We start from the raw sequence: 16,886 nt of genomic DNA, 5'->3' as shown, positions 1-16,886 counted from the left end.
GAAAAAGAGGGACATCTGTAATAATCTCAACAATAAAGATTTTAAAAATAATAATAAAAATAAAAAAGAAATAGCTTTCAGCTATCGTGGGAATGTGGGGTAGATCTGGGCCCCAGAAAGCAGAGCTGGAGGAGAGAAAATGGGGAAGAAGGGAGGCCTCAGGAGCCCTGTCTTTGGGGCAAGTTTTTACAAAAAAGCCCTGTACACAATAGGCCCTCCAAAAGCCAGAATAAAGATGATGCTCTGGTCTCCATCATTAGCATTTTTTTTAAAATCCTCACCCGAGGATATTTTTTCATTGATTTTTAGAGAGGGTGGAAGGGAGGAGGGGAGAGAAACATGGATGTGAGAGAGACACATCAATTGGTTGTCTTCCACAGGAGCCCTGACCTGGGGCCAGGGATCTAACCACTGAGTAAACCAGCTACGGCCATCATTAGCATTGTGAAGAACCACTGATGGACTAGGAACGGACAGCTAAGATGGAATACAAGGCTTCCTGCTGGCACTAGTCCCAGTGCCACCTCTCAGGCTCACCATCTATCCCCATCCTGTCTCCTGGGCTCCTGGGGCCTCTAATGCACTTTGTCTTTCCCACCTGCCACTGTCTACTCATCAGCCTCGTATGCAGGGTCACCAACACCTCTCGCTCCAGCTGGCTCGGAAAGAAGCTCACAGTGCCTCTTTGGGTTTTGAGGGTATTGTTACTAACACAGAGAGAAGTGACAGCTGTAATTGAAACTACCAAACATGCTAATCAAAACATTTCCAGAATTCTTTCTAAGTTCTACTGGTGTCACCCTTGGCTTTCACTAGATCCTATCATCCCAGCTGCTCCCCATCATCCCAGCTGCTCCCCGTCATCCCAGCTGCTCCCCATCCCTACCTCACCTCCTCTCTGCCCTTCACCTCCCATGGTCCTGGAAGCCCTGTCCCAGGAGCTCCCTGCTCCTCCTTCAGGCTCCCAGAGCCAAGTGGGACTCACCCACCACCCAGAGAACATCCCAACAGCTGTGTGTTTACTCAGCATTTGATATAGAATTGTTCAATAAAAAGAAAGAGTTCCAACTAAAGTAAAAATAATCCCAGCAGAGATCTCAAATATTAAATCTTCCTTCTGGAACAGAAACCCTGTAAATATTAGAGTTTGCGCTTTGTACAGTGGTGAGTCATGCGAGCAGTCAGGTTCCCTCTCAATTATATAATGTATTTATCTGGAAACCAAACTCCTCACTTTGGGTCTCCTACTTGCCACATTGGATTCAATCCCATTCGGTGCTTGCCCAGAACTTGTCTTATTGTTGTTCTCAGAATGGCTTAAGCACCAGCTGTATGGGCAGCGTTGTGTGCAAGTGCCCTTGAGTTCTGTTTTGCCCTTCTACTGCTGCTCAGAATTCCCTCTGAGAGCTCTAGGTGTCAACAGGCATGATCATTATTGGAGTCACCTGATACAATACAAGAAGAGCTGTCACACAGGCTGCCAAAGGGGACACATTATTGCCAGGTTCTGTGCCCTAAAGGAGGGGCCCAGGGCAATCCAGGCAGAAGGCGTTTGAGCTCTGACAGCCAGGAGCTTTCATGAGGGCATCAGACGTTGCGAGTGAGCTGACTCCTCAGCATGGAATGAGGAAATGCCAGCTGCCCTCTTTGCTCAAAGTAGAAGAATGAGTTAGCACTTCTTTGGTCATAAAGGGGGCTTGAACCTGTGCAAGAATAATAAAAACTTTATCAGCAGCTATCCAAGATGTGGCCGTAACCCCTCAGAGAGCCGCAAGGGGTAAAATAGCAATGGGATTGCCATCCTCCTTGTTGGAAGGGTGCTGGGCCACCTTGCACATGCCCACTTGTCAAGTTGCTTCCAGTCTAAAGGAGATGGTGTGGGACCTGTCATTCAAAAATACCATGGCCTCTAACCCACCCCTTAGTCCACGAGGACCAAATGGGACTTCTCTCTGTTGACTGCCCTCTACATCTGGAAAAAGTAGGCCTCCACCAAGCTTATCCAGGAGGATAAGGTTGGAAGGTAAGTAAAGAGAAAGTTAGGGGCTACAATGGCTTTAGGACAAACCCCTAATGTCCCCAAATGAAAAGATTTCAAATTGCACAGCCTCCTTACCCCCACCCCGGTTGCCTAGCTAGGGGTTTGCCACGGGCCCATTATCTCTTGTCTTTCTCTCTTTGATACCCAATCTGGCCCCACTGACGCTCTCCTCTCCCATCCCTCAAGGTACCTGTCCCTACCTAGTAAGCTTCTGGGTTGCTACGACTTCCTAAGTCCTCTCAGGGCCTCTACAGGCCCCTACCCCGAGTGCGGAAGCATCACCCCTGAACAGGCCCAGTTCAGTATGTTTTGGGGCCAACTCTGGCCTCAGGTACATAACCAAACTGCAGCTGCTTTCCCTCAGGGGCTGGGGTGTAAAGGCAGGTGGGAATGGCATGGTCTTCAAGGCTCCAGGCTCTTAGGCCTTATTCATGTACTTCTCATTGGGTGGCATGTTCACTGGCCAGAGGGTATGTCTGGTTCTAAACTTCACTGAAATTTTTTCATCTCTTTTTCTGAGGCCTCAGGGCCTAGTTATACTACAGGCCACCCTGACACACCACCTAGGACCAAAGTTCATTCTATTTCAAAAGCTTCCACATTATTTCTCATTTTCCAGTTGAGGAACATCCACAGTTCTCCGCTATTTACCAAACAGAGATGACTGACACAACCAGGGTCCAATGAAGAGCCAAGCCTTCCTGGCTCAGGTTGCCCTTTTTCTCTCAGAGGCTGGGAAAGAAGTGGTTCCTTCCTGTGAGGGTCTGGGCATCGCCTACAGCAAACGGGCCAGCCCGCCCCCACTGGGGCCCACAGGGGAGCCAGGCAACCTGATGTAGGGCTCAGGAAAGGAATGGAGTCCTGCATGCCAAACCTCTCAGCCGTGCTTCTCTGCCTGGCCCTTGTTCTCTGTGTTTGGAATCTGCTCTGTACACATCTATGTTCGAGGTTTTTGCGTTTGCCTTTGCTAGCAAAGCTCCTCTGAAATTCCACCTGGCCTTGGCCAACCTCAGAGGAAAGGCCCTCAGGCCAGGAGAGTTCGTCAGAGGCCAGATGCTGTTAGGAGACATCGTGGCGCCAGAGACCAAGGGAGCCAAAGGGACTGGAATGAAACGCTTAAACCTGGGTGACAATCCCAGACAGCTGGAGAGGGCAGTCTTCCTCAGGAACACAGCAAACAGCCTCACAGCAGTCTGTCCCTTCTCTCCTGGCCAGCTGCCCGGCTCTAGCTTTTTGCCTGAATACCTGGGAAGAAACTGGTAAAAGGATAAGGAAGAAGCAGGGCTGGCTCCAGCGGAAGCGGCTCATGGGGATGAGGGATCCTGGCTCTGGATGCTCACAGCCTCCTAGGGCTGGGGAACCCCAGGGGACCTCTCTGCCTCCCGTCTCAGAAGGAGAATGTGCTTGAATGGGTTCTTTGACCACAGGGGGTCCTCCAGGCGGCTGGGCATCTCCTACCAGATGGGGCAGAGCCTGCAGTATGAGAGAGCAGCCACCAGAGGGCCACACAGAGACAACTAGCTCCGACACGCAGCCGGTTGCCAAGCAACTGTGACGTAAAGGGCACCCAGTTCGAACCCTCCTCAAGGCCCCCAGGTTATTTCTGGTTTAACAGACTGTGGCACAAGGAGTGGCCTCAGGAATCTCAGAACTGCCTCTCTTTTAAGCCGAGAGAATCTAAAATGGTCCAGGGACCCCAAATCCAGCACCACCCTGGCGTCTGGGGAATTGAGCTACTGTCCCTGTTCCTCTGAATGCCAGTAATCAAGAAAAGAAGATGAAAGTTTTTACATTCCCTTCTGTAGCTCCACAGCGCTTGGGCAAGCTCTGATTTCCCTAGCGGCTAAAGCAAAACGACCACCGCATCTCCCCTCCCCCACCCACCCCTCCCAAACAGGAGCAGGATTAAAGGCATGTGACCTTGAGCCAGACCTTGAGCCTCCAGGCTCCTCCTCAGCTGCACTTGAGGGGCCTCAAGGGGTGATGCTAAAGCCCAGCTCTGACCTTCTGTGGTCTTAATTCTCTCCCATTCACCCAAGAATTCTGTCCTTGCCTCAAACCTCTCCTCAGGTTTTGATGACCCTGAATATAGAATTCTCCCAGTTCTTCCAATTCCAGATGGATAACTGTGACCTGAGAAACCAGACATGGAACCAAGAAAGTGAAGCAGACACAAGACGAGGGGTGTGGTTATAATGAGCTCAAAGCCTGTGCCGGTCAAGCCTGTGCCGGTCTGTGAAAGGGCCTGGTGAGATAAGGTCAGGGCCTCGGGCACAGTCAGGGCCCCTCTGGCCGTGGCATCAGTAGTGGTTCCAGGCACGTCTTTGGGTCATGAGGAACCCCCGCCCGCCCTGGGGCTGGGCTCTGACAGGGGCCCAGGTATCAGTCACTAAGATGTCGGGGTCTCTCAGGGTCACCGTGTCGGAGAATCACACAGGCATATGCAGCTCGTTGTACTCATCCTGGCCATCCTCGTCGAAGTTTGGTTCAGCATCTTCCGAGTCCAGCTGCAGAAGGAGCGGAAGGTCAGAAGAGGCAAGGAAGCCAAGTGGTGCCCCCAGTTCCCCAGCTCCTCCTTGGCCAGCAGCCCTCGCTGCTCCCAGACCTTTCCAAGCCTCACAGTTTGCAGGGACTGTGGCCCCAGATTGAAGCACTTCCCATTGGCTTAAACCTTCAGGTCACCACCCCGTCCAGTGACAGCTCCTAATAACAATACCAATGAGAGCAGCTACCATAGGTGAAGCACTTTCTGGGAGCCGCTCTTGCGGTATACTTCTGTAGACTGTGTTTGGGTGGATGATTTGCAAAAAGATGTCCCTTCCTCCAGATGACAAAAATAGGGCTCAGATGGATTTCAGCACCGTCCCACCCCCACCCGCCCCTCAGCTATGCGCTTCTGTTCAATGTACAGCCTGCACAGCTGTCTGCAGCAGCCTTGTGCTTACTTCACGCCAAACCATCGTACTCAGTACTTCACCTGGATTAGTGTTTAAGCCTCACAGCAATCGTATAAGGTAGAATCTTCTATTAGCCCTTATATAGATGAAAGTAAGAGTTCAGGTTAGGTTACCTGTGTCAGTCACACAGCTGTCAGGCGGTGCAGCAGAGATTGGAACCCAGGCCCCATCCACACTGACCCTGCCCCAAGCACAGTCCCTTACCGCCTGCAGCTCTCTGTCCTGGAAAATCCGGGGCAGAAGGCAACGCCTCAGAGGCACCGTGAGCAGCAGCAGGAAGGGAAAGGCGAGCGAGGCTGCCGTGGACTTGACCACCCAGAGCAGTGCGATGCAGCCCAGCTGGATGCAGGTGAACAGGTGCATCCGCCACGTCTTCACCTGGGAACAGGTGTCAGGTCTCACCACACTCCCACCCACATCTCTGGGGAGTTGGCTCCCCAGGTCCCAATATATCTTCATAGTCATCCTATCCTGCCCATGTCCGGCCCAGGGATCCCCTGGACACCCTTCCCATCACCCAGCTCCCCGCCTCCATGCTTCCTGGCCATACCTTGGTCACATAGGGCTGCTCGGGATGGTGTTTTGCTGGCATGAAGATGAGCAACAGACGCTGGGACAGCTGGATGCCAGACAGTGACGTGACCCCCATGTACAGGAAAATCCCAAAGAGCACGGCCAATGGGATCTGGCGCAGCACAGCCCCCATGACGATGGACAGGCCTAGAGGAGGAGTCACAGACCTACCTGACCCCTCAGACAGCGCTGTGAGGACAGGCAGACCTGGTGGGGAGGGGCACGGACCATCTAACTGACCGGCTGGGCCTCATCACCACGAACAAGAGAAGATGGAGCAGGAAAGAGAACCAGGAAAGGGCACGAGGAAAAAGGGCTCATGGGGGTCAGGAAGCAGGGCTGGCAGGCAGGGCAGGGGCTAGACAGGCCACATTTGGAGAGTCAGAAGGGACCTGGCCCCACGCCCGGATGAGAGAGCTGATTTAAGGCCTTGGGGTCCAAGAAGGCAAGTCTGGGGAGCGGGGCCAGGCCTTGCAAGGTGTGCGCTCTCACCCACAAGGCTGGAGATGAGCACGCCAGTGACCCGCTGCTCCCGCACCTCCTGGATCTGGGGCTTGTCTCCAGGCGCAATGGCGGTGCGCATGACAGTCAGTGCATTGACATGGGTGACTGAGCGGACGGTGGCAGCCGTCAGCCAGGGCAACCCAAACAGCCCACAGAGTCCCCCCAGGGAGCCGATCAGAAGCAGGTCCAGGTGGAAGCCGGAGCCTTTGAGCAGCCTCCGTGCCTTCTGGCTGACAATGAGCCTACAGAGAACCAAGTGGGAGTGAGTGGGCCAGCAGCCGGGCCAGGCGCACACAGCCGGGTGGGGAGCGGGGTGGGGGCAGAGAAGAGCTCTCCCAGGATCTGCCAGCTTCCTCTTTCAAGTTCCCAAATTAAAGTTCTCACATTTAAGCAAATCTGAGCCAAATTCCTTACACTGTGGATGTTTAAAATACCATAAAAGCCAGATGCCAGGTCTCACCACCTTATTGTGACTTAACCAAAACGAGATCATGTGAGCGTCACTGGGTGAGAGAACACATTGCCAGAGCGTTCTGAGAACTGTCAAGTGCCACCCTGCACATGCCCGTGGCACCAGACAGATGGCACGGCCAAGCACCACAGGCAAAAAACTGTCTGTCCCCTTGCTGCCAATCCCACCATCCGCACTCATCCGCCCAGGGTCCCCGCCCGCTCACGCAGTGATCTGTGTCTCCATGAAGATCAGGATGAGGACCAGCAGGGCGGGGACAGCAGCTGCCACCATCATCCAGGGCGGGAAAGGACGGGCACTGCCCAGAGGCGGGATGAACCACGTGCGCTTGTGCGGGGAGGTCACCGAGAGCCCCGTGGGCACTGTCAGCTTCTGCGAGGCCAGAAGGAAGGCAGGGTTCAGGGACACTACCTCCCCGTGCTAGGAACCCATGCAGCAGCTGCTCCCGCAAAGCCGTGTGTCCCCAGTACCAGGGCTCCAGGGAATTGGGGTGTGAACAGGTTTGAAGGAAATTAGTTTTGCATCCTCCAAAGTTGCTGTCCCTACAAGGGTCCGGTATAGGGCAGAGACATGACATACCTTCTCCCAGATCCCCAGAGCTGCCAGGAAACCTGGAGGCCACCTGTCATTCTGCCCCAGCCCCATCCCTGCTCCTCCAGGTCTTGCCTACGCGTCACACACAGCCTCAGACCGCTGGGTGGCCTCCTTAGTGGGACCACATGAACCCCCAGCTCATCCATCCAGTGTGACCCCAGCAGGTCTCTGCCATTCCACCAGGAAAGCTGGGTTCCAGCCCTAATCTAACTGCCGCTCGGGCCCAGGGGTGAGAACCAGCTGCCAGAGAGGTCGGGCTCACTCGCCTGTGTGTAGGTGTCTGTAATGGAGTAATCCACCAGGACCATCACCAGAATGGAGATGGGGATGCCGAAATCCCCGATGATGCGGCGAGCCTTAGGAGAAGGGAGCGGAGGTGGAGGTGAGGGCTGGAGGCTCACAAGGGCTTATTACTCCTGACCTCTCTTGGGTCTGAGCTGGTTCAGGAAGATCCCCCAACCTGTCCCTTTCAACCCCATGAGTGCCAGCCAGCCCAGGTGGGCATTCCTCTTCTGAGCAGACTTCTCTGAGGCCCTGATGGGCTGGGGCCACACAGACTTGGCTTAGAGCCAGAGGCTGACCTGGAGAAAGGGACAGCCCTGCTCTAGAGTGGGGCCTGGCAGGGACAGCAGAACTAAGAGTCCCCCAGGGGCTCCACGGGCCCCGCTCTGGAAGCCACGTACCTTGCCCCCCAGGAAGCGGCTGTTCCTGAACTTGCGCAGGAAGAAGGCGATGAGGAAGGTCCCAAGCATGAGGATGAGGGACAGCAGGGCCGTGTTGGGCTGGTTCCTCGGGCCTGGTGGCCCCTCAGTGGCGGGCAGAGCACTCCCATTCAGGTCCAGCCTAGGCGCCGGTGCCCCCTCAGGGGGGTAGAACGGCAGCAGTGGGTGCTCCGTGAACACCTATGTGGGTTACAAGGCTGCCCTAGTGTTCACCTGGGCAGGTGACCCTGATTTCATCAGCTGCAAGGGAGAAGGCTGTTCCCTCACCTACCTGACCAGGCAACAGTAACACACAACATCCAGCTACATAAGACACACACACACACACACACACACACACACACACACACACACACTACAAAAGGTGACCCAAGGACACCCAGCCCTTAGTGCTTAGTGACCACTTCACACACCTGTGCAGGTAAATCCTGGGGTTCTGACCAATACCCTATGGGTCTGATTCCTTCCCCTTCAGCTCAGACCTACCCCAGGGTGTCCCCGACCCCCCACGCCCACACACAACAGAGCCCCCCTCTTTGAGCCCTCTGCCCCAATCTCCATGCCACCGCCTCCCATGCTCCTTGCCAGGATGCTGCCCACCCACATCTACACCTGCCCTGCCCCCAACCCCTCTCTGGACCTCTACCTTATAGAGTTTGTAGAAGGTCTCATAGATGAAAATGAAAGAAATGAGGAAGGCGAAGATCTCCTGGGTGAAAGGCGAGATGTAGCGGACCAGGAAGCTGCCCTCGGCGGCCACCAGAGCAAGAACAAAGACCACCAGCCAGAGGCCAACCCACACCCGGCCGGTGAGGTACTCCAGGTCATGCGATTGGCAGAACTGGTGGCCAGGAGGGAGGAGTGGTTACCCACAGCAGTCTTCTATGAATATCAGGGCCCCATGAGGTAGGGAGTGGGGCGGGGTGGGGGGTAACTCCAAGGGGAGGAGGGGGACCCAGCAGGGACCTGTCACCTGGGCTGAGGGGCCAGGGGAGGAGCAGGTGATCCCTGCGGAGCAGCAGGGCAGGGCTGTCACCTTGAAGAAGGCTTCTTCGAAGACGAGCAGTGGCCCTGAGAAGCCAACCACAAGCAGCGGTTGGGCCCCCAGCAGAGAAAAGAGGACTCCAAGCACAGCCGTGGACACGATCAGCTCAGACACTCCCATCAGCCCTTCGGTCTTCTCCCCTGGGGAGGGCAAGGGTCAGTGGGACAGCCCTGCCTGGCCCCTCCCTGGCCCCTCTTCCTTATCTAGCTTAGCCTAACCTGGGGACCCAGCAAGAGTGGAGCAGCCCCCCAGAACAGTACATAGGGCCCCCTTACTAACGCCTTACCTCCTGCCCCTTCACCACCAGCTCCCCAAGGTGATCTTCACAGCTCCCCCAAAAGTGAACTCTGGAATCCCCTGACCCAGCAGCTCAGGATGGTCACACTGACGACTATCTCCTCTCCCCCATAAGCCCCTAAAGTGATCACTGGGACACCCTGTCCCAGAAACCTTGGAGATGACACTGAGCCCCCGCCCTCCACCTCACCTAGCAGCCCCCCGAAGGTGATGGCAGGGCTGAGGGCAGCGAAGTAGATGAAGAGCACGGCGGCCACACACTGGTAGTGCAGAGCGTCCCGCAGGTCACTGGGGTAGTGCGGGTAGCGGCGCTTCACGTCCCGGACAAGTCCCCCAAACACCGAGCCGGTCCGCCGCAGGGGGTCATCTTCAGGGGTCGCCTCAGAGCCCCCCAATTCCAGCGACAGCCCTGGGGGACAAGGAGGTGCTGGAACACAGACCACCCCTCCACTTGCAGGCCCTCCATCCTTCCCTGCCTCGCCCATGGGCCTGGGTCAGGGGTTGGAAGCTGCATCCAGGAATCCGGGAGTCAGGACGGAGCTGAGGTCATAGACTTAGCTGTGTGGGGGGGAGCATGGGGAGCTCTGGACCCCAAAGGGTCTGACCTTTCCCAGGGGCCGTGTAGCCTCCCCGGGTGGTCATCTCCACTTTGTTCTGCTCTCGCTCCCGCCGCTTCCTCAGCAGCTCCCGCTGGAAGGCGGCCACGGAGCGCAGCAGGTCGCGGCCCTCCACCTCCGACGGGGGGATCACGATGCTGCCGTCCAGGAACTCGCTGATGGCACTCAGGAGGTCCTGCCGGTCGTCAGCCTGGTAGGCAGCCTCGTGAAACAGCTGGGGGCAGGAAAGCAAGGGCTGAGCTGACCGGGGAGGCCCTGGCACGGGGCTTTGGGGAGAGGGGTAAGGACGTTCCGCCACATACGCAGGTCCAGTCCAGTTGTCAAAATTCTGACTCACAGGCCCTGCTGGCTGGCAAGCCACAGCCCTCAGCACTGCCCCCTCCCAGGGCCCTCTCTTCCCCTGGGAGCCTCCAGACTTTCCCACAATCCAACAACTACGGGGTGACACCTGGCACTGCAGAGGCCTCCAAGGCCATTCTGCCTGGACAGTGCCCACGTCCGGCAGGTTGGGAAGGCATTTGAACATCACTCTCCTATCCAAGCCCAGGAGATGCCACAGCAAAGACCAACAGAGCCAGCCCATTCACATCCAGTCTATGTCACATCCAAAACCTGGAGGTCTGGCTGCTTCTCCCTGTCCCACCTCCCCTCCCACAGCCCCAGCTCAGAGGGCTCCCTTTCTCCCCTCGGCCAACAGCCTCTCCACTCTCCAAAGCGCTGCTCCACCCAGGAGGGCCCCTGCACCCCTGCATCCATGGTACCCTGGGGCAGTGAGAGGGACAGGAACCAGGAGGGCCCAGGGGACAGGCCTGGAGTGCCCAGCCCACGGGCTGGAGGACCAACCTTGTCAGACATGAGGGTAGCGATGGAGCGCCCCAGCTCGTGATAGTCGGTGCTGGTGTGGCGGGGCCCAAGCATCACGAAAAGGAAGCGGACCGGCACGGGGACCTCGAGCACAGACTCCAAGAGCACCGCCTCGTTCAACCGCACAAAGGCTGCTGCTGGCTGCTCCAGGAAAGGCACACAGCCTGGGGAGAGAAGGCCCGGGGCGCTGGGCACAGGGGCGCGGGCAAGGCAGCCCGGAGGGGGTGTCTCAGGAACATCATGTGCAATGGGGCAGGTGTGCACTGAAGAGAGAAACCCCGTTCTAAAGGAGACTTATTCATGTATATGTTTGTACATTTACCACAATTTACCAACAGATGGAAATTAAGGGGCCGTTCTAAAGGAGACTTATTCATGTATATGTTTGTACTTTAACAATTTACCAAAAGAGGGAAATTAAGGGCTGCTTTTCTCTAATTCTCACAAAGGTGCTATATGGCCTAGCAGTTGTCCAAGGTAGCCGAAAACGGAGGGACGCAGGCAGAGGACTGGGGAAGAAAGGGCTGGGGATGAGTTGGGGGGGCAGGTGGGGCCAGGTGGGGATGGGAGAGGCACAGAGCTCAAGACCGGCGGACCACAGGGGAGGCACCCATGCCCCGGCCCCTGCCCCCAGCACCCGTCCCTCCTTACCCACAAGCACCACAGTGGCCTCAGCATCTTCGGGGATCTTCTCCAGCAGCTTCAGGCTTTTCCCCCGGTGACTGTCTCCCCCAGACATATGGAGGGGCTTCTGAGGACGCAGAACTGGAATAGGGCTGGGACCCAGACCGGAGGCCGTGGCAGGCCCTCCCTTCCCTTGCTCCAGCCCTGGACTCTGCCCGCCAACCCCTGGACCTCCCACCCCAGCCAGGGGAAGGACTATGGGTGATGTGCCTCACATCAGGAGGGGACCAGCCCAGGATCTGGACCCCTTCTCCAAGCCCCCCCACAACCACCTCAGCCTTCTCTTGTTTAAATGGCTCCCCTGGGTCTGCCACATCATCCACTTAAACCTCCTTTTTCTCCAGAGTAGGGGTCCCTCGTGGTTTCCCCCTAAAGATCCCCCCACATGCCTAGCATGATGCCAGGCATCCCACCTTCCTGACCCACTCAGTTGCCTCCTTTGAAACTAGAAACCCTTTCAGTCCCCCAACCCAGGGCAGAGTAAGGCGACTGACCTCCTTGGCATCAGGGTCGTGAGGCCAGAGTGGGGCTGGCTCCCCCAGGTCATCGGCCATGGTGGGCACTGCCCCATCAGGGCCATGACTGGGGGTGGGGTGGTGATTCCCCATGACCGAGTTCACACTGGAGCTGGATGTGTTTCGGGGAAAGAAGCCACTGTCCTTGTCATCATTGGGGTGGCTGGGAAAGGGCAAAGCGGGCAGGCAGTTAGGAGGAGAGGATCTTGGCGATTGAGGTGATGAGGAAGTGAGACATGGAGGGCCAGGGCCTCTATCCCTCTGCCTCAATGTAAGAAAGAACTTTCTAGTGGGTAGTGCTGTCCAAGGATGGATCAGGAACCAGCTCCCCGGCACTTGGGTGCTCAAGCAGAGACCCCAAGCCCCACAGGAAGTCTGCTCCTGTAGAGACAGCGGAACCAGGAGGCCCCCTCCTGGGCACCCCCTCCCCCGGCACCTGTGCTTTAGTAGCAGGGTGCGCAGGACGCTGGCCCTGTCCTCTGGCCGGATCTGGTCAGACACAATCATGGTCTCCACCACAAGATGCGCGATGCCCGGCAGAGTGGTCTGCTCCAGGTCCAGGAGGGCGGCGCCTGGGGGCACAGTCAGAGGGGACACGGTCCTGTCAGACAGGGAGAACCCGCCCCAGCGGCCTTGCTCCCCCAGGGCAGGCCAACGCGCTGGGGGAGCCAAGCACCCCTGCACCCGGGCAGATACACTACTCCATGTGGCCACAGCCCAGCCAGAGAGACGGTCGTGAAAATGGAGCACGGAACGAGGGCATGGCCCCTCTTCACCCAGGGAGGGGAGTCTACTATGCCAGGGACCAGGGGCAGCACCCCACCCCTCAGAGCTGACAGCTGGGCAGGCAGTTGGACCCCACCTCCCCAGAGTGGCAGCCAGACCGTGCCTGGGCCCAGGACTCCAGGGAGGAGTCCCCGGGAGGTGAGCAGCCTGGCACAGGCTCTGCAGTTTGTGAAGAGGGCGTGCAGCCCGGGGCCAGGCCTGCAGGGCCCCTACCATGGGCGATGGTCCTCCTGAGCTCCAGGAGGCTGCGGAAGGAGAGCGAGGCCACGTGGGGCTTCCCCCAGCGCTCGGTCTCTTCCTCCACGTCCTCCTCAAACTTGATCCAGCGCGCCGTCTCCCGCCAGTGGGGCTCCTGGCTGCGGTCCAGCATCAGCTCGTTCAGCTCCACAAACACCTGGGGTAGGCACCAAGGATGAGGGCCTGGGGGCCACCAGATGGGACCCGGCGCCAGGGCACGGCGGGGAGTGAGGGAAAAGGAGGCTCTGGGAGCAGAGGCGAGAGGAAGCTGGTGGCCCAGGCCCGGGTCCTGTACCTCATGAGGCCTCCGGTCTAGCTTCTTCTTCTTCTTCTTCCTGCGCAGGATGGGGGCCAGGCCACCGGGGCTGCCCCTCCCGCCCTGTGTTCGGGATGGCTTCTTCACCAGGTGCCGCCGCATGCCAGGGTTGTCTTCCAGCCGGTGGCCTGCGGAGAAGGTGGGCTTGGCAGTCCCAGGGGTCTAGCTCCCGGCCTCAGGGTCATGGCCAGCCCCTCTAGCTCCCTGCTCTGCCCAGCCAGTCCACTGGTGGGCGCCACAGTCACCCAGGGGCCATGCCAACAGGACCACCTTGTCAATGTGGCTACTTCACAGATAGGAGACCGAGGCCCAGAGCGGAGGAAGCACTAGCCCAAAGTCACACAGAGGACCACTAGCCAAGCCACAGTAACAAGGCAGATCCCTACTCAGTCCGCAGCCCCACCATGGCCACTGCCTCTCACTCGGAGCCGCCAGGCCCCAAGCCCCCAGCACTGTCCCTGAGCCTCTCTCGGCACCCAGGTCTAACCCCACAGGTCCTCGGCCGGCAGATTCAGGCAGATGTTCTCTCCCTTCCTCCCCGCCTGCCCCTTCCAGGCCAGCAGCTGGTGGAAGGTCAGCAGCCCGTTTACTCACAAGCTGGTCCCCCTGCCATGGGGCTCAGCTGGTCCCTGGTAGACTCCCACGGGTCACAGTCCTCAAGGTCCCGCACAAACATCTCCAAGTCCTCTGAGGCCAGCGAGTCTCGAGGGCTTTGAGCTGGAGCCCTCCAGGGGCCCAGGCCCTCGGCATCCCAGGGCCCGGAGCTCAGTGCCCCATTGGGCTCTGTGAGCTCCAGCTGGCTCGTCATTCCCCAGACACGGGCTGAGGCCTCAACCCTGTCCCCCCAAAGCCCTGGCTCTCCTGAGAGATGGGAGTCTGAACAGGAATGGTCTCTGTCCAACCAGAGCCCGAGATGTCCAGGCCTCTCAACTCCAACTCCCAGGTCCCCAGGGCTGCTCCCGGCTGCTTTAAGCCCCAACCCTGGATCTGTAAACACGCCCTCCCTCTGACCCTCCCCATCCCGCCAGCACCACTGCTGCTGCCATCGGATTGTTCCTGTCCCTGTCCTCAGGTCCTGGCAACTTTCCATGACGTACTGAGCTCAAAGCCCTCCTCCCCACCCCCGCCCACACACTGTTCTAGGGGGAGGAAGGCGGGGTCAGGGATGCCTCTGGCCTGGGCACAGAGCCCCGTGGGTGATGACAGGTGGCACAGAAACCAGGACTGATAAGATGGAAAGAATGTGCCGAGATCACAGCCAGGCCAGGCCAAGGGTAGTGGGTCAGGAGTGAGGAGGTGAGCCCTTGATATAGGGAGAAGCAGGGCCTGGCAGAGTGGCTCAGCCCCAGGGGGCTGGTGTGAAAGGGTGAAGAGTCTGCCCTGAGAAGAGGAGGGCGCTATATTGATATCTCCAAACATCATGTGGAAGGGGGGCTGCCCTATTCCAGGGGTGACTCAGAGGACAGAATCGGGTCAGAACGGCAGAGATGTCATGAAGGGAAATCTCAGCTCTGGAAACCGAGGTAGTGAGCTCCCCGTCACTGAGTGGGGGAGAACACAGAGCCTCTCCAAGGTCCCTCACAGGCTGAGTGCTCATGGGAGTGGGCCACGGGGGCTGCCCCAGGGTATCACTCACTCTTCATGTCGTCCAGGTCTGCAGAGCCCAACATCTGGGCCTCCGCCTCGTCAGTGGGGACCTGCTGCTCTGGGCCACCCAGGCTGCCCAGGGCACTGCCTGGGCATAGCCGCTCCCGCAGGTCATAGCTGGCCAATGGGCTCCAGGGCCGGCTCTTCTCTCCTGTGACTCGGGGGGCCCAGGCCCGGGGACTGGGGGAGCTGAGGAGGCAACAGGCAGCCTTGGATGACAGGGAACCACAGTGGAGATAGACCAGGATCGGGGGTTCCTTGGCCTCCAACTTGGGGCAGGGCCTGGAGTGCCCCCCTGGGCACTAGACACAGGCTCCTCCTGGGCAAAGAAGAAAGTTCACCTCCACCTTCCTGCCCCCATCATGCTGGTCCCCCTTCCTCCCGATCCCCCTCTTAGCCTCTGACTCTCTCCTCCTTGCCAATCATGCGGACAGATAGGGGCACCCCTCCGTGCCTCCTCGGCCCCCCTCCTCTCCTCTCTGGGGTCAGAGGTGGACACACTCCCCAGGATCAGGAAGCAGCTTGGCATCTCCTCTGAGCTGGGCTGGAGGCCAGTACCTGACCGAGTGCTGGGGGCTCTTGTCCGAGCGAGTGTCCCCCGAGGACAAGGGCTTGGTGAAGACAGCCCTCCCGGGGAGGCCGGGACTGTCATCCTCGTCACTTCCAATGGAAAACTGTGGACAAAGCAGACACGTCCTGGGCCCTGCCCCAAAGCAGCCGCTCGGCCTGGCGAGGCCTCCTCTCTCACTCCGCCCTAAGCAGCCAGCCCTCCCTCAGGGCCAGACCCCTACCTTCGCTTTCTGTGGGGACCCTGAGGGTGGAGGCTCCACAGGCTCGGCCTCATATTCCCCCTCCTCTTCCTCCTCCTCTTCCTCTTCCTCCTCCACCCCAGCTCCCCCCTCCTCCTGGATGGGAGGGGTCCCCTCGGAGGGAGCAGCAGAGGTTTTCTCCTTCTTCTTCTTCCTCCTGCTTTGCCTGGCAGAGCCGGGGGGCACTCGACGCAGCTTGTGGGGTGGAGGCAGGCGCACGGAGAGCGGGTGGTGGGTGTGATGGGAGGTGTGCCGGTGAACTGCAGGGGCAGAGAGCCAGTTGGGACCCTCACAGCAGAAGGGGACCCCACACCACCCTAGGGACACACACCTGATTCTAGCTCAAGGCCTCAAGCAAGGGCACCTTAGTCCTTCCTCCAGAGCCAGACTCCCCCTAACACCTGTGTCCATGTCCTGTCATTGGTGAGGCCTAGTAGAGTGGGGGGCCGGGAATAACAGAGGGGGGCATGAAAGGGGTGGTGGGAATGGGAGGACATGATGCAGCAAAGAAGGAAAAGTAGTCAGAGAGCTCAGGACGGGAGATGAGGAGGTGGAGAGAGGAGGGCCAGGGGTGTGGCAGAGCCTTGGGGAAGACAAGGGTCACTAAGGGAGGCCTCTGGCCCATGTCCCTACATCTCCCCTGCGGCTGGGACCGGCTTCCCTGACAGGCGAGCAGGCGATGGGTGAGTGAGCAGGATGACTTAACATGGCATGGTGGCCCAGCACAGCGTCCAGCACAGCGTCCAGCACATGATGGCACTGGGTGACCAAGCCAGTGTGAGCACGGTGATGTGGCAATGAGGTGATGGTGGTGAGGGCGGCCACACTAGGGGTCCCCAGGCTACCCACACTCAAAGTCCCGCTCGCTGTAGCTGCGGCTGGGCTTCTCGGGGTCCCAGGCTGGGGGCTTGCTGATGAGATCCCCAAACCTGCTCACAGCCAAGGTCTTGCCCAAGTCATCATCCTCCTCCTCCACGTCTGGACTCAGAGGGGGCTCCTCCAAGGGCACCCGGACCTGCGGGCTCAGACAGGTCACCTAAGGACCCTGGACCCAGGAGCGCCCCACTCCCCCAACTCCAACCCTGGGTGGAAGGGGGGCGGGGACCAGCAGGCTCCATCTTCTACGGCCTCCGCTTCCAGGGCCCCAGGCTGGGACCAGCGCCCCAGCTCCCAAGGCTTGGGGAGGCGGGGCAACAGATCCGAAAA

General features: G+C 58.6%; 1 protein-coding gene across 3 annotated transcripts in view; it reads right to left on the bottom strand.

The window, feature by feature from the left end:
• Window positions 1-4,203: 4,203 nt before the first annotated feature.
• The window catches only part of SLC4A3 (solute carrier family 4 (anion exchanger), member 3), a 13,037-nt gene continuing 354 nt past the window's right edge, over window positions 4,204-16,886 (bottom strand). The window contains exons 2-23 of one of the 3 annotated variants that reach the window (XR_001360048.1): window positions 16,530-16,695; window positions 15,663-15,940; window positions 15,430-15,545; window positions 14,861-15,060; window positions 13,204-13,352; window positions 12,885-13,065; window positions 12,322-12,457; window positions 11,865-12,048; window positions 11,338-11,437; window positions 10,666-10,850; window positions 9,811-10,036; window positions 9,396-9,614; window positions 8,900-9,048; window positions 8,510-8,704; window positions 7,825-8,043; window positions 7,408-7,497; window positions 6,753-6,919; window positions 6,064-6,317; window positions 5,549-5,718; window positions 5,203-5,376; window positions 5,019-5,074; window positions 4,480-4,548 (exon numbers count right to left, since the gene is read on the bottom strand). Coding sequence is in view for 2 of the 3 variants with exons in the window: in XM_005883481.2 (XP_005883543.1) it covers window positions 4,471-4,548; window positions 5,203-5,376; window positions 5,549-5,718; window positions 6,064-6,317; window positions 6,753-6,919; window positions 7,408-7,497; window positions 7,825-8,043; window positions 8,510-8,704; window positions 8,900-9,048; window positions 9,396-9,614; window positions 9,811-10,036; window positions 10,666-10,850; window positions 11,338-11,437; window positions 11,865-12,048; window positions 12,322-12,457; window positions 12,885-13,065; window positions 13,204-13,352; window positions 14,861-15,060; window positions 15,430-15,545; window positions 15,663-15,940; window positions 16,530-16,695 (3,636 nt within the window). In the remaining variant the exon portion in view is untranslated. The other 2 variants (XM_005883481.2, XM_014531146.1) reach the window with 2 other exon arrangements.

The sequence above is a fragment of the Myotis brandtii genome, unplaced genomic scaffold (assembly GCF_000412655.1).
Source record: "Myotis brandtii unplaced genomic scaffold, ASM41265v1 scaffold79, whole genome shotgun sequence".
NCBI lineage: Eukaryota > Metazoa > Chordata > Mammalia > Chiroptera > Vespertilionidae > Myotis > Myotis brandtii.
Note: the sequence above shows the minus strand (reverse complement) of the source record. Positions and strands in the feature narration are given on the sequence as shown.